This window comes from Poecilia latipinna, unplaced genomic scaffold, assembly GCF_001443285.1.
Source record: "Poecilia latipinna isolate Pla-1442-1.1 unplaced genomic scaffold, P_latipinna-1.0 Scaffold1225, whole genome shotgun sequence".
NCBI classification, from domain to species: Eukaryota; Metazoa; Chordata; class Actinopteri; order Cyprinodontiformes; family Poeciliidae; genus Poecilia; species Poecilia latipinna.
The window spans coordinates 168,892-186,119 of record NW_015113841.1 but is presented as its reverse complement, the minus strand read 5'-3'; the positions used below and the strand labels follow the sequence as shown (position 1 = coordinate 186,119).

The 17,228-nt window shown below is 40.0% G+C and overlaps 1 protein-coding gene across 14 annotated transcripts in view; it reads left to right on the top strand.

The window, feature by feature from the left end:
* Positions 1-17,228, top strand: part of LOC106960757 (protein kinase C-binding protein 1-like) — a 41,906-nt gene that overhangs the window by 6,152 nt on the left and 18,526 nt on the right. For 3 of the 14 annotated variants that reach the window (XM_015054045.1, XM_015054046.1, XM_015054040.1), the window contains exons 1-2: positions 14,615-15,283; positions 16,638-16,710. Coding sequence is in view for 1 of the 14 variants with exons in the window: in XM_015054047.1 (XP_014909533.1) it covers positions 1,791-1,864; positions 2,144-2,289; positions 4,166-4,387; positions 5,377-5,490; positions 5,613-5,663 (607 nt within the window). In the remaining 13 variants the exon portion in view is untranslated. Of the gene's footprint in view, positions 1-63; positions 426-1,790; positions 1,865-2,143; positions 2,290-4,165; positions 4,388-5,376; positions 5,491-5,612; positions 5,762-5,805; positions 5,872-6,082; positions 6,176-6,335; positions 6,424-7,276; positions 7,333-7,441; positions 7,520-7,633; positions 7,750-8,351; positions 8,846-9,579; positions 9,682-9,813; positions 9,970-10,071; positions 10,600-11,215; positions 11,723-11,796; positions 11,991-12,861; positions 12,943-13,096; positions 13,176-13,284; positions 13,525-14,426; positions 15,284-15,311; positions 15,700-16,637; positions 16,711-17,228 lie in introns of those variants that run through there. The other 11 variants (XR_001427638.1, XR_001427640.1, XR_001427641.1 and 8 more) reach the window with 11 other exon arrangements.

Here is a 17,228-nt window from a genome sequence, read left to right as displayed (position 1 = left end):
AGGGGGAGATCTGATCCTCTCTCTCTGTCAAAGCTCTTAGTGCTAAAGCTAACATGTTTGTTCTGAAGACTGGTGCCCTGTGGACATCTGTATGATGGTTTCAAGGGGAAATTTTGTAGCCGTAGTACGGATCAGTCCTCTCTGCATTGCAGCAGTGTGGTTGAGGAAAGCAGGGAGCAGAGAGCCCGTGTTGCACACCGAGCCCCAGCACCCAATCAGGTACCTCCGCCTGGTACCCGAGCCAATCGGCGGCTCGCAGCCGAGGTTAAAGATTGACAATTGCAGGAGAGAACAGCAGGGAGAGAAGGCCTTCTGGGAAACCTGGACCCATCTTTTTCTCCCACCCCATTATCCCCTGGCGTTCTCAATTATTGATAAAGATAAAAGAACAGGCCGAAGATTCTGCGAGTGAGGGAGGAGAGAAGGTATGCTGATCCTTTCCTTCACTTGAGGCATGATTGTTGTGGAAGAGGTGGGTGTGGACAGGGATGCATCAATAAGTTGGCTGCATTAGACTCTCTGATATCTGAGATGTTGTGTCAGACCGTGCAGCTCCGTGTCTTCTGTTGCGTGTTGTTTCTATTTTCCGTAGCCTGCTCAGGGTGTTGTTGTTGTGAAGTGCATGAAACTGTCCAGACAGGTTAAGAGAAGGAGGTCAGCAGAGGCACTTCCTTGCACTGTCTCGCGTCCTCTGTCTCTGATTTTCCTTCTGTCAGCTTGAAGAGGCAGAAGAGGTCAGAGAGGGTCAGTACCAAAATGACTTTTGTTTGACTGGAGGAAAGAATTGCACTAGATTGTGTTTCATGGCTGTGGATAACAACAAAAATAGCTAAATCCAAAAGCATCTGAACAGCTTGAACATTGCAGTTCACTCAGAATATCCTTATTGGTATAAACAATAGGCTTCAAATTAGGCTGAGGCACGTTTGAATGACAATAGGGGAAAAAAAACTTGTTGGGGAAATCTTTCATAAAGATGGTTGAAGGCATGTTTGGGCTCGCATTTTGAGGATTTTCACAAGTATAATGTGTTTTTATTAATTTAAAAAGATATATTTTAGTAGATGTTGGACAGGTCAGATTCGACTAGAATATTTTTTCTATGCTTACTCTAAAATACCTGGAAGTCCCGCTGTGTAATTGCACCATTACAAACTGCTTCTTAACCATTTCCTCATTTTTCTTGAACTCAGCATTTGTAAATCGCTGAAAGTGTTGCATTTAATTTCCGTATCATAATTTTTTTTTTTCCATCACAATGCATGTTGAGAAGCAAAACATATATTCGACGACTACGCAATACTTCCTCTCAGTTTTTTGGCAGTATCATGTTAAATCAGTTTGCTCTGTGACAATTTAAATTTTCCATCAGACATGGAAAATCCAAAAGCATCGGCTAACACAGCTGCTTAATTTATGTTTTTTTTTCACAATCTGTATCTCTGGTTAAACCTTGTTTTTTCACTGCTTTCTGAAAATATATTTCAGTTTAAAAATCTTTAATGTTTTAAGATGTATCTCGATATTAGACATGCAATGTTAGGAGATTTAAGTATGATGAATTTTGTAAGCAAGCCGATCCTGATTTTCTATGTTATAGTGTCCTTAAAATGTCTTAAAAGTATACAAAAATGTAGCTGTGAGTTAATTCGCTATCATAAGTGGAATGATGTTTTGATTAATGTACTGTCTTCTTTACGGCACAGTGCACTACTTTCATAAAAATAAATAAAAGAATAGGACACAGGATAAAACCTGAGCATATACTGAAGGTTGTCTTTGTGTGTCAGTGTTATAGAGGAGGAGGGGAAAACAGAAAACTATACTGAAGCAGAAGAAATGGAGATCTCCACAAGATCCAAAGGTAAGCACAGCGAATTGGCCAAACATAGCTGCAAGACGTGGCATTCTCAGAAAACATGATTTAAAAACTGAAAGAAACCTTTAAGTAGCCCAGAGTTGGAAGCAGATTTTGACGTGAATGCTTTTGTTTTTGCTTTTTTTTTGCATTTTTCTTAAACATATATTCTTCTTTTTGATTTTCTTGTGTACTTTCCAACTTAACATGAACTATGGACTGTTTGTCCACAGTTTGAGAACACACTGACTTAGCCTGATCCAGTCTAAACTCTTCCTGTTTCAGATGCAGGATCAACAGAGAGGCTGGCCCAGAAGAGGAAAATCCCCAGTTCTTCAAACTCATCCAGCGGCCACTCCCCTGCTGAAAGCTCACCCTGCCCAGTGAAAAAGAAGAAAAAACCTGGAGCTGGTAGCAGCACCAAGGACCAGGTATCATCTCAATCTGTCAAATGGGAATTTAAAAAAAAACTAACAAAATGTAGAAATTGGATCTTCAGTCTGTGCACAGAAAATGATTTAGTTCATCTTAGTTGTATATTCATTTAATTTTAAGTTAGTGGAATGTATTTACCATTTAGATTTAATTAATCTAAAATTAGGCAACAATGGGACTTTATCAGCGTGCTGGCGTAGAGAACTTCTGTATATACACGAGCTGCTTTAAAAAAGGCTCAAAACTCGACGTTCTGTCAACATTCACATGTCTGTTTGTTTTTGCTCGACTCACTGAGCGTCAATACCGCACAGTCAGAACATGCAGCTCCACATCCTGAATGCTTTACACAAGCAAAATCTGCAAGATGCGTGAGCAAACGCAGTCAGCAATTGTTAGAAACTAACAAAAATTTGAAAATAATAAAAGGGAGAGGGGACATATGATTTAAGTTAGTGGAATGCATTTACCATTAAAAAGTACAGTTTCTTTTTCTCCATTTGTAAATGACACTAAAAGTCACATTTTTGAGATGCCTTGTTTTCATCATACAATATCACCAATTCCTAGGTTATTGCTTTTAAGCTTTTAGGAGATGTTGACATTTTATACTTGTCTCAATTATTCCTTCTCAACAACTTAAGTGAACAATATATGTGTCATAATTTAAGAAGAATCAGAATAGATTAACAATGTTATTGATCTTTTGTTGCTGAAAGCTGTCTGTGGTACATTTACTAGTGGATTCCATCAGGCATTAAAAATGAAATTGTTTCTTTATATGTTACTGTGCACATGTCAAAAGTATCGTATTTAAAACTGTTTGAAATGAGAGATATTTAACATAATGTTTTGTCCCCTGTTTTGATCCGAGAGTTAAAATCAATTTCTTGCTGACACCTGTTAATGTTAAAGTTAAACAAATGAATTCCATTTGTTCTTACAGGGACATCTGACTTAACACATGCAGCTGCAATTTTCAGTAAATAGTAGCTATATGGGTCCTTGCTAAATGTGTTTTAATGTGGAGTAGTTTGCTGAAATGCTGGGCTACCACTAGCAGGGTAACTCTCTGTTTTTAACAGACACTCTGTTTTTAAATAGAGATTGAATGTATTTTAGGTTAATTGTGCACAGCCTAACCTTAGGGGAAAAAACTGTTCCCCTTGTTAGTGTTTTAGATTCTGCATCGATGTTTTGAGTTTAACCTTTGCCTTGAGTACAACTGTAGTTTCATAGTCTTAGGGGAAACATGCTATCTACCAGATTTATTGCCATATTTTGATTTTTTTTTTCTTAGGTTACATACACAGCTGAAGCATACACACACATAACTGCTGAGTAACACGCAGGCTTAAAGTTTTTGGGTGACATCCCTCAGAGAGGGAGTAGCATAGAGAATAAAAGCTATCGATCAGTTCCTCATCTCCAGCTCCTCTTGGCTCATCTTTAAGGTGAACTAAGGTGAAGCTTCAGCTCCGGGACGAAGACAGATTCTCTGTATTGTGACAAATGTGACATTTTGCTTAGTTGATTGGGAGTTACTTAAATCTTTGAACTATTACCAAAACTTCTTTATTATCTAACTAGAGTCCTTGTCCACCTTAGATAAAATAACCCAGGGTTGCACTGCCAGGAATACAGGCGCAACACCCTGCTTCAGACATGTAGCATTTTTCTATGAACGTCATGAAATTGAATGATAAGAGATTCTTAAGATGAAGCACTTAGCTGCTCAAAGGGTAATCTCATTTGTGCTTAGTTCAGTAGATCTACTTTATGCAGATGCCTTGCATGCCTCCTTGGCTTCTTTAATTGTCATCCTGATTTTGACCTTCCCCCAACTTTGTCTTTCTTTTGCCTGCGTTCCAGTCTGAGCTAAGACACGGTCCCTTTTACTATGCCAAGCAGCCAGCACTCACCACAGACCCTGTTGATGTTGTACCGCAGGACGGCAGGAACGACTTTTACTGCTGGCTGTGCCACCGCGAGGGCCAGGTGCTCTGCTGTGAGCTCTGCCCCAGGGTGTACCACGCCAAGTGTCTCAAACTGCCAGCTGAGCCCGAGGGCGACTGGTTCTGTCCAGAATGTGAGGTACTGAACCCGGGATCTGAATGGTGTTGTAAACAACTTGTCGAAAGCTGCTACATGACTTTAGACACAGCCTCCCAAAAGTACTCATACCTGTTTTTTTTCCCCATTTTGGCGCATTACAACCACAAACTTCCATATACTACATTGAGCTTTTATGTTTTAGACCAACACAAATTAGAGAAGGACAATCCCCTTAAAAGTTCTTAAACTACGAGAAAACATTTCTACAAAAAAAAAAAAAAATCTCAAAATGTGGTATGCATACATCCACAACCCCATTACTCTGATACATTTAAATTAGTTGTGCACCGATTGCAGTTTTCCGGCCGACCAAGAATTTTTTATAAAGTTTCAAGGAGATGGGATCCTTTCAATCGCACATACCAGTTGATTTGCACCTGACTCACCCTGTCATCACAACAAGCGACAAGATGGAGCTGGAACATGTGAAACAAAAGCTAAAAATGGGACAAGATACTCTTCTTACTTAAACGGTGGTCTAAAAACGAAAGCAGTAAAATCGTAGCTAAAATAATATGTCGGGTTTACTTCAAGCTATAAATAAAGCTAACTAGTTGTGTTGGATTGGGCTCATATTACGGGCTCAGGTTAGGTCAGGTCGGGTCGAGTTGGATTTTTTAGGCCTGATGGAGCTAAATAACCAAACCTGTTAGACTAAAAAAAATAAGAGTTGAGTCACAATTTTCATATATTTGTGTAGATATTGACAAACATCAGTCATTTCCCATGTGCTACTTTGTCATGGTCATAAAATACAAATACACTGAGGTGAGTAGTGGTAATCTGACAAAATGAGGGAAATATGCAAGAGGTTGAGTTTATTGACTTACAGTTGAAAAAAACTATTACAACAAGAGAGGTTATTGACAGCACAAATAACAAAATCTTCAGAGCGTCTGTGTGCTGCAGCTCATAAAAAGCCGTGAATGAAATGTTGATTTTTTTTTTTTTTTTCTGTCGCCCTTCAGAAAATAACTGTTGCTGAGTGTATAGAGACGCAGAGCAAGGCCATGATGATGCTCACTACAGACCAACTTTCTTATCTTCTTAAGTTTGCTTTGCAGAAGATGAAGCAACCAGGTGTAAGTATTTTTTCTAACAGGAGCCATTCCTTCTTAAAAAGGACTGTCTTTACGTTTGCCTGAATTTAGGCACGCATTCTTTCGCTTACACAACCAAGTGACGGTCTGCCACCTTTCGGTAGTGCCAGATCTGCAACTTTACTGTTCACCTTTCGACCCGGTTTTTCACGTAACTATGAATCTGCATGATGAACTTCGCTGTAACAGAACTAACAGTCACGTGAAGTGTTTTCTAATGGGCCTGTCATGCCATGAAAGGCGGTGAACATGCTAGCTGGTGGTGAGGATACAGCTGCCCCTCTCACTCTCTTTCAGGATCATCCGCGCTTGTCATCTCGCTCCCCACATGCAGCTTCCTCGCAGAGAAAGACTTTTAATTGGGTAATCAATCACATCACTAACAAGACCCCATCATGATTTGTTACTTCTCTACTTCTTTCTCTCGTTTTTTGTTTTTTGTTGAGCTGCTTTTAGAGCTTATTCCAGTATGTGGGTAGCATGTTAGGGGGGAAAATACTTGTGAATCCTCAGTATTTGTTTAACTTCACTCTTTCTTTTTTTGTTTTGTTTTCTTCTCCACTCAATTTTGCAGACTGAACCTTTCCAGAAACCGGTGTCTCTTGAACAGCATCCGGATTACGCAGAGTACATATTTCACCCGATGGATCTTTGCACACTCGAGAAGGTATGTTTGAGTTGCTAACGTGTTTATGTGTTGCAATTTGACCACAGCCTCTCTATCAAGAGATCCGTGACTTGCTGTTTTTTGCTTTAGAGTCGTGTCATTGATCATCAAACTATCGCTGTTCAGACAATTCTTTTGTCTTTTTTTTTATGTGCCACAGAATATCAAAAAGAAAATGTACGGCTGCACAGAGGCCTTTCTGGCAGATGTTAAATGGATTTTGCACAATTGCATTATCTACAATGGAGGTATGTTACTGATGTTATTAACATGAACACGATTTCTGGATATTTATAACAGGTTGCAAGGACTGTAATGAACTTACAACTGGTATGAATCCTTTTTAGGGGAAAAAAAAGGTATTCATAACTTTTTTGGAAAAAAAAAGTATTCATACGACTTCACATTTTGTCCTATTAAGACCACAGATTTTCACCGGATGCAGGCTAATGCAAAGTGGAGCGCCATAGGAAAGTGGAAGGAAAATGGCACGTTTTAAAAATTTCTTTTGCAGAGAAAAATCAGAAAAAGTATACATGCATTTATAATATTCCTTTAGTTTAATGCCTCTAAATAAATTCTGTCTTCACAAGTCACTTGATTAAGAAATAGGGTGGAGCAGTAGGTTATAAACTGAACAACTCAGGGAGCACTGCTGCTGAATTGAGCATTAATCAGCGAAGCAGTCGTCCACGGTAACACCAGAGGGAGCTGTAGAGGTCCACAGCTCAGGCGGGAGAATCTGTCGGCACCACACAAGTCTGGCTGTGATTAGAAAGCCCTTTTTCAAAGTAAAGCAAAAACAGCAATAGTCTAAAGCTTTGCTTCAGAAATCCAATAATCTGTGACCAGACCTGAAAAGTATTCACAAAAGCTTTTTATTTGGTTTATTATTCACTTATCTGACTGTGCTTGACCTATTTTACACACAGGAAATTGCAATAAATGTCAGCCGCTGTGTGTGCAAAGTTCTACACATGAACTTAGCATTTCTGATATTATTGGTAGTTGTAGCTACAGTGTGGATCCCGATTAGATTAGAATACTACTGTAACCTGCGGTACACTTAGTGTTCAGAAATAATCCATGTTATTCTTTCAGGCAATCACAAGCTCACAGCTACAGCTAAAGTGATAGTAAAAATCTGTGAACACGAGGTAAGCATAAAGTTTGAGTTACATATCTTTCTGTACAGTCGACGCTTCGCTCAAAGCATGAAACTTATTCCTGTGTCTTTTATTTTTGTTTGGCTTGTTTTTTTTGCAGATGAATGAGATCGAAGTGTGTCCTGAGTGTTACCTGTCCGCCTGCCAAAAGAGAGAGAACTGGTTCTGTGAGCCATGCGTAAGCTAGCTGACTTGCCTGATGTTCAGTGACGCCATCCTGTTGTTCATCGGTTGTGAAATAAATGATCAGGCAGCAGCTCTGTAGTTTCAGTCTGTTACTGTGTGTCTGCAGAGCCACCCGCACCCTCTCGTATGGGCCAAATTGAAAGGATTTCCATTCTGGCCTGCTAAAGCGTTACGGGACAAAGACGGACAGGTGGACGCTCGCTTCTTTGGCCAACATGACAGGTATCGGCCGTTGTGGCTTCATTTACATTCGGGCTGCCCTAATCCAATATCGATATTGAAAATTGGTCCGATATGAGCCAGAAAATTGAGTATCGTATTAGGTTTTTGACCAACATCAGTTTCAGTTTCTTTATTATTTATTTTACATTTATCTATTGTCGCAAGTGAAAAAATTAAAGTTGTGTTGTTCTTCTGTGTTTGACCAAGCTTGTGAACCTCTGAGTGTATTTAAATGAGCTGGACTGGTGCAGAGTTATCATATAAATTTGCAATTCAGTACATTTATGTCTGTGTTAAAAAAAAAAAAAGAAGAGAGAAACCTTTTAAGTCAATTAAGCTGTTTTTCAGTGTCGGGTCGATATTGGTCGATACTGAACTTCAGTATCTGTATTGGAAATGAAAAAAGTGGATCGGTGCATCCCTAAGAACAATGTACGATTGGAGCGGATATCTTATTGGGTCAATATCTGTATCGACCAATACTCAAAGCTGCAGTATTAGTATCGTATCGGAAGTGAAAAAGTCTCACTTGGATTTACATGGACCTATAGCGTTATGTTTACTTTGTTCTTAGTGGATCAGTTCTGGAATTTATCTTGCAGGGCCTGGGTTCCTCTGAACAACTGCTACCTCATGTCCAAAGAGATTCCCTTTTCTGTGAAGAAGACCAAGAGCATTTTCAACAGTGCCATGCAGGAGATGGAGGTCTATGTGGAGAACATGAGAAAGAAGTTTGGCGTGTTCAACTATGCCCCCTTCAGGACGCCGTACACCCCTGACAATAGCTTCCAGCTACTTCTCGACCCCTCAAATCCCTCGTCCACCGCCGTAAAACCCGAGAAACCGGAGAAGATCAAGCTGAGCATCGATATGTCGACGTCGCCCAAGATCACCCTGACCAGGGCGATGCTGTCAGGGCTTGGAGGGAGCACAATGGGACAGCGGCGTCCTCTTGGAGACGGGCAACGGTCCCCCATGAGCACCAACTCGTCCGCACACGGCGTCTCCGATGGGGAGCAGGAAACGGCAGACAGGACGCAGACAAAATCTGCAAACAGCCAGTCCAGTGCAGGAGAAGAGTCCACCGACTGCACAGGTACCAACACAGCTGCATTTTGTGGTTTTGAATCATTTCTCTCATGTAGATTTGTATAAAACAAATACATCTTCACTAAACTTTTAGAATGCTTTTTCTCACTTTTATTCACTATTAAATCATTTTTACGCTTGTTTAGCATAAATGCTGCCTAATACTTTCTGATTTTTAGTCAGCCATGAGGTCTTTAGGGTCCTACAGCAGTGTGATCCACAGCAGGGCTGCTTTATGGTTCTTTTGGTCTTTTTCTTGTCAGAAACGTATCCATTTCATGCTTGCTGTGCTAGCTGGAGATGAGAAAGATTAGATAAAAAAAAAAGAATAAAAAATTTGCAATGAAAAAATGTATTAGATTTCTTTTGTAGTCTTTTTGCTTTCTGAATCCCTCCTACTGGCAAACATGTCAAAGGAAAAAAAAAAAAAGCTACCATAATCTGATTGCACAAGTGAGCAAACTTTAAAGCTGCTTCTTCCGTCTGACCTTTTTTAGCCTGTATATAGTGCCACGTCTTGACTTGGGATAATTTTCTCACTCTATCTTTCAAAAGCTCTTTAAGATCATCTGAGTGTAAAGACTTCAATTTTTTTATCAGGTGAAGATGTTCTTTTGCTCATTTGGATGTATGTGCCCAGTGGAGCTTTGCATTTTTATTTTTTTTAGCTGAATTGTAGAGAATGCTTATCATGCAGAAGGTATTCTTCCATACAATCTTTGAATTTTTTGTTTTTTACAGGAAATTCCCTAGATAGCCCGAAACCACCCCACTCTCAGACTCCCGACACACCGAAGCAGGAAAAGGCGCCACAGACCGGAAGCATTCTAAACCTCAATCTAGGTGAATCTTTTATGCCTTTTTTGTTAAGATATGAAATTGATATTTAAACATGACGGCTAAAATATACATACTTCATCCAAATCTTTCTGTTTTTGTTCATGCGGTTACGGTGATTGTTTTGTGTCCTTTCAGATCGAAGTAAAGCAGAAATGGATCTAAAGGAGCTCAGCGAGACAGTTCAGCAGAAACAGGGAGCCGCTCCGGCCCTCACCTCTCCAAAAAGACAGATCAAGAGCCGCTTCCAGCTAAACTTGGACAAGACAATTGAGAGCTGCAAGGCACAGTTGGGTTAGTATGGAAACCTGGACATTTATCACATGGACTACTCTTAATAAGCTAAATATTGTGGTTCCCCTGGACTGTACAGTCGTCTCTGTCTTTGCTTTGTAGGTATTGATGAAATCTCGGTGGACGTTTATAAAGGTGTGGAGCACAGCGACTCTGAAGACTCTGACAAATCCGACTCCAGCGAGAGCGAGTACGCTACAGATGAAGAGTCAAAGTCTAAGCCTGGCCAAGACTCTGCCCCCAAAAGGGAACCGCAGAAGGAGCCCACTAGGAGTAAAGCGAAAGAGCAATCTTCTGTAAGCCAGACAGAGAAAGACAAAGCCGACCCACTTGTGCCAAACACAACAGATGATTCCAGCGTGTCCATATCTGATGGCGAAGCTGAACAGAAAACGAGCACCGGTTTGGGTAAAGAGAACCCAGATATGACTGAAACGGCTCTAGAAGCCCCGGTGTCCAAGGAAAAGTGTCAGGTGAAACTAAAGGAGGCAAAACAGACAGTTCCCACCGAGGACTCTGACTCAGAGAAGGAGCTGGTTATCGATCTTGGGGAAGAACAGCCTGGCAAGGAGAAAAAGAGAAGCAGAAAAGACGGCAATGTCAAAGAGTCGACTGTTGGGAAATCTGAAGGTGAGAAGGGGCTTCTCCTTTTTGATCTACTGTGAAGTAATCATACAGTGCCAGTCGGATGGTCTTAACCATTTTGGACTTTTAATAAGGCAATCATTTTAAAACTCAAAAAAAAATTGGCAATTCTGAAAGTAATTGGTTTCCTGGTTTATAAATCAAGGTTAGCATATAGCCTTTCCAGTAGCTTAACGTTAGCTTTCTTTATCAGCTCTAAAGCCAACTCCGATGTGTTTTCTCGTTGAGAGACTCAACTTTGTCCAAGCTTCAACCATTCTGTTCGAGGTGAAGTTAAAGGACATGGAGATGGTCCTTATTCATTAGTTTATCCCGTAACACATCAATGAAACTCATTTTGTCCATATGTGATACAGTCTTAAGCATTTTGTTGTTAGATACTCGGTCTTCAGACATACCTGACATGTTTTGACTGAGAACAACAGCCATGAAGAGGACTGAACAATGTAGAAACATGTCAGATATGTCTGAGGGGACATTGAATAACTCGGTGTCTAATAACAAAAGAATCGTCAGGACCGTTATTTTATCCACAACTTCGGAGCAGGTGTATCTTTTTTTGGGGGGGGGGTTAAAATTTCCTTTTCGTTGTCGTACGTAGGAAAAGCTTTGACCACATCGGGGCTCCCGTCGTCAAACTCCACCGGCGCTTCCACATCCTCCGGCGTTTCCACGCAGTCTCTGATGGCCCTTCCTGTCACTATGGTCACATTCACTACTTCCTCTCCCGCCACAGTCAGCCACTCGTCCGTCTCCAGCGCCGCCACAACGCCGTCATCTTCCTCATCAGTTTCAGCCGCACCAGCTTTGAAGAAACAGCGCCCTCTGCTGCCCAGAGAGACAGTGCCGGTGGTTCAGCGAGCCGTGGTGTGGAGTCCCGCTGCAAAGTTTCAGACGTCCTCCCAGAAGTGGCACATGCAGAAGGTGCAGCGGCAGCAGCAAACCCAGCAGCTCGTCGTGGCCCCGCAAACGCAGGCATCCTCGCCCAGACACAGCCAGGCCCAGGTTCTGACCCAGACACAAGTAGCGGGAAATGGCTCCGCGGCCGTCCCTTCGTCGCAGCAGTCCTCACAAAGCTCTCGCTACCAGACGAGACAGGCTGCTAAGAGTGAGTCGCACGGTTTTCGTCGTGAGCTTCGTTCCGTTTGTCCATAATATTGATGCTTGTGTTCTTAATTTTAGCCGTTCAACAAAAAGACCCATCCATCAGCACGTCCACACCTGCTGGTACTCTGGTACCCAGCAGTCCAGCTTCTGTTACCATGGTAGCTCCGTCAGGTTTGGGCATACCTGCGTCATCGCCGGCCGGAACAGATGTATATATTCCCACTGCCTCGGCAGATGTGGCTGCAGACATTGCAAAATATACAAATAAAGTTAGTATCTTTTTTTTTTTTTTACTTAATTTTTGATTAACCTAATTTGCAAGGTTTAAAGGGGGCCTGTTATGCAAAGTGAGCATTCTTGTTCTTCCATTTGGGTCTCAACAGCTTCTAACAACAGCCCACGCAGTTAAAAAATCACCCAACAGTTCTCTGGTGATAAGTTGATCTGGAAAACTAGCCATTTCAAAATCCTCCATTGCTTTGTTACCTCAGCCACTGACCTATCAACCCTAGCTGAGCTCCAGCACGTTTGGGCAGCTGGTTTTAACGTTTTATGCTCTGTTCAACGTCTCCTGGAAAAGACAAATGTTTTGACTTACCATTCAGAGACCACTTGCTACATTCTTGTTGCTTGTGCAGGAGGCTCCACTTCTGCTTTTCAAAGATGTCCAGTTGTATAATTGCGCATCTGTTTGCAGTTCTTTTCATTACTTGTGGGCGTGGCCAGCATTAGCTTATTTGGATTTAAAGTAACAAGATGCCCTAAAAAGGAAGCTAAAATTGGCAGAACTGACCAGACTAAAATCACACTAGATGATTTTGAGCAAAAAATGTAATGAACACATTTTGTATAGCTCATATACCTATCCTAACTTGCTTAAAGGAACCATAGTTCCTTTAACTATGGTTCAATAGTTAGGAAGCAAAAACCAATAATAGGTTTTTGCTTCCTTCTAGAGGGGATATCCGATGTTAAATAAATGAAATAAAATAAGCTGTTTCAGTTCATTACAGTATTAGTAGCCTTCATGACAGTTAGTTTGAAATACAGAAGAGTTAATCTAATCCAGAACATCAAATGCATGTTTTTCACACATTTAATGAAATAATCTTTTTTTTTTTTTTTTTTTTTTTTTTCCAGATAATGGACGCAATTAAAGGTACAATGACTGAGATGTACAATGACCTCTCTAAAGGTTCTTCAGGGAACACAATAGGAGAGGTAAGTGTTTATTCCGGGCTGTGGAGAGACTAACTACATTTCAAGTGATAAAAATTTCAGAGTTATAACCTGAAAAATCTGAAAAAGTTTAAGGTAGTTGAACACTTTTCCTATAAAGAATTGTACATAATACCCCTTGATGTATTTCCTGCAGATAAAACGGCTGAGAATTGAAATAGAAAAACTACAATGGCTCCATCAGCAGGAGTTGTCTGAAATGAAGCACAATCTCGGTGAGGTTCTCATTCATTTTCTCCTCGCTGCCTCAGTATATCGTCTTAATTATCACAATGTCGTTCCTTTTTTCCTTTTGATTGGTTCTTCTTTTGCTCTCCGATGCAGAGCTGACGATGGCAGAAATGAGACAGAGTCTGGAGCAGGAGAGGGAAAGGCTAATGGCCGAAGTGAAGAAGCAGATGGAGCTGGAGAAGCAGCAGGCTGTGGATGAGACCAAGAAGAAACAGTGGTGCGCAAACTGCAGGAAGGAGGCCATCTTCTACTGCTGCTGGAACACCAGCTACTGCGATTACCCATGTCAGCAAGCCCACTGGCCAGAACACATGAAATCCTGCACTCAGTCAGGTAATGACACAGAGCCAGAATCAAAACGAAGGTTTACAAAAACAAAAACAACAGCTACACTGCAGAACACAAAATCTTACCAAGTATTTTTGGTCTGGTTTCTAGTGGAAATATCTTATTACACTGGAAGTAAGACAAACCTGACTTGCAAGTCACTTTTCAGCAAGAAATAGGAGTTTGTTTTAAGTCAATAATTCTTTAATAATAATGAAAAAGTATGAGTTCCACTTGCAGATTGTTTCACTTGTAAGTACTGTAGTACTTTGTCATCAATGTTAGTGAATTATTGACTTAAAACAAGCATCTAGATATTGCTGCAAAGTTACTTGTAATTTATTTTTGTCTTATTTCAAGTGTGCTACGATATTTACACTAGAAACTAAAGCAAAAACGTTTGTAAGATTTTGTGTCTTTGCAGCGTACAATTCAGATCAGATGTTTACCTACGCCCAACATAACCACAAGTCTCTTTAATGAATTGGGCTCTTTATGATTTATTGGAAACGTTATGTTTTCTTAGTGGACTGATAATACCAAAAAACTTCAATCATTTCACTTTTTCAGCCAACAATTGAATGCAGGAACGTGAGGGAACATGTATATAATAGATTCTTTATATCTAATTTTGACCCTGTGTGAATTGGAGAAAATTCACAATAAATTCACATTTACCCATCCGGTTCTTGTTTTCGAAATTCACTGAAACTGTATGTTTTTTTTTTTAATCACTCCACCCTGTAAAATAGTGACATGAATATATTGGTAATAGTGCAGAGTAAATATGATTTATGTCCATGAAGAGTATATGTAAAACATCTGGTAAGAACATTTAGCCATTTTCCATAATAACTGTACATTCTTTACATTTATGACAATTTTTTTGACTTGTTTTCTTCTTGTAGCAACTGCCCCACAGCAAGAACCTGAGGCGGAACCAACAGCAGAAGTGCCAAACAAAGGTGCAGGGCAGACAAGCAGCGGCCCTAATACCCTCAGAGATGCCCCAGTGTCTGCCTCTTCAGACAAAGACTGTGACACAGAAAAAAGTACTGAAAATGTTGCTGTGACCTTGTCATAACCCAACATGAAAATGTAAAATTATGTATGTTTTACTACCATGTTGTGTCTGAGCTGTTTTATGTTGGATGCCTTTCCAAAATTAAGACTTAGTTTACCGTTATTTATGGACTTTTCAAAAACATGTTTGCTGCTCCATACATTAAGCTGTTCGTGTAAATTATCTAAGAGCATGCATTGGTCTCACAAAACAGAAATACGCACATAGCGCAATGCAAAGCCTTTATACAGTTATAAAATATAGCCTATGTTAATGGACCTTAATGGATCATAAATGTAGATTATGAGACTGGTGGCAAAAAAAATGCAACTGTTTTGTAATCTTTGTTATTCAGCTCTTATTTGATGTGTTATTCTAAAACAGTCAATGAGTATGCTGGGATATTTTCAGTTACTGTATGATGATCAAACGGATTTTTTTTAAATTCTGCATTTAAATACAATTTCTATTCATACGTTAAGTTCAAAAGAAATATATCATGCTAATCGCTAGCTTGTTGAAATAAAAAAGCACAACATTCTGCATCGGCCCAGTTCTCCTCCAGACCAATGAGTGGCGCTGTAACCGAAAGCGTTTTGTGTAAACTGTCAGCCATCTGCCGCAGTCAGTTAGATCCAACGGGATTGGAAAATGGAGGATTGACCGAAATGAGGGCATAGCGTCGGTATTTCTAACATGTAGGTGAGTACATTAAAAACATTTCAGACTCATATTGGCAATTACTTAACGTTTCTATGATATTCTCGAGTGTTACTGGTTTCAATAATCCTACTTGAAGGCAGCGTTGAGACTGAACAAAGACGCCTCTTACGTTAGCCAAACCCGTTTTAGCTGTGGATAAGGTAACTGCGTCAATTAAATGTAGGTTGGTATTTGACAATTTTAGCGTATAGAATTTAATAAGGATGACTTTCGGCTGGTGTGTATTTGCGTTGTTTATTCGAGTGAGGCCTAAATGCTGGGGAATTAAAACGCCTTAGCCGCTAAAAAGGTTAGCTTAGCGTGTTGGCTTGCGAATGCACGTTCTGCAGCGTTCACCTCCACGTTGCGAGACCACAATACAAATTAGGACTAAAGAGATAACAGCAATGCAGTCTGTAAGTATTATGGGGTGCAGTGAGGGAGGTCTTTCATGTTTCTTTTACGTTTTTACTTTTTGGTGGTGCTTGAAACGGCGTGGCCCGGATTATCGCTAGCTAACGCCACAAAAAAGGTTTTGGCGGAGTGTTTTTTTTTTTTTTTTTTCCCCCCAATTTTCGTTATGTAACGTGGGGCAAAAGAACATACGGGGTCTAAACACTTTAATATTAGTTCCTGGTTCTATTCAGTCCCAGTATAAGCTGTACTAGCGTCTACTTTTTTATGAATATACCGTCTGTTCGTATATAACGTTTCGATCAGGCATTTGTAACGCGCTCGTGCAGAAGGCCGTGTGCAGCCCTCCGGTTTGGGTGGCGCTTGGAAACAGCTCGACCTGCTTACCGTGTGCTCCAGTCAACAGCTCGTTATCTCTACCGATATCACTTCAACTCGTCGAAGGCGATTTAACATGAGAATATAGTTAATATTGTGTGTGATTTATTTTCTTTTATGGACGAGCCCCTCCCATCTTTCCTGGCTGCCGTTTGTCTTGTTCACGTGGCTCGTAGTCGTGACCGCATCTTATTCAACGCCTTGCTACGCTTAAAACGCAACAAATACAAACACTCATGCTTTGATAAAATGTATGCGTTTATTACCTATTTTAATATTGTAAGTTTTAAAATCGGCTTCCTATTAAGAGTTCTGGTGTTTTTCTCCACATTCATATTTGTAAATATGGGTATTTAATAATCCCTTATGTAGTTAGGAGACTGTCGGAGTAATTTAAATGGATCGGATAATCGATATCAGTCCTGTCTGTTCTGGTGTATTTGAGAAGGATCGATCTGATTTATTTTTCTAATTTTGTCACATCGTTGTATCCGAGTCCCTGTGTGTGTGAGAGAGACTAACTGCTTTGTTTCTAAATCATTTTTTCTTTTTTCTCTGATAGAACCTTCAACCTCACACTGACGATAATTAATCTGATGTCCTTTAGCTTGACAAATCATCACTACTGAGTGCAGGTATGGATCATAGTGGATAATAACAGTCTTTATTTTTAAGCAGCTTTTCTACTGTTTTTCATTTATATTATAGAAGGGGGAAAAAATGTAAATATTGAAATTAGTTAACAGTAAAAGGAATGCTGGTTAAAATTAAGTTTCAACATTAGAATTCAGTCATTTAAAAAAAATACTACAAGACACTCTTTTGTTGTCTTTTATATTTGTGACACAATTCATAAAGAAGCAGTGGTTCTGTTTGGGGGGCGGATGTGATATTTCGCTTAAAAAAAAAATCAAGCCTTGAAAGAGTTTCTTAAATCTGCTTGTTTACCATAGTTGTGCCTTCCAAAATACCTTTTAATATGACTTAATATTGAATTTTAACAAAATTGCTGTATTTTATAATGCAAAATGTAATGATTTCTGCATGTTATGCAGTGCGTAAACCAATGAACAAGTCATATTTTGGACAAAATAATTAGGAACGAAGATGATCCTTTGAGGCATGTATAAAAATACATAACATTTGTACTCGT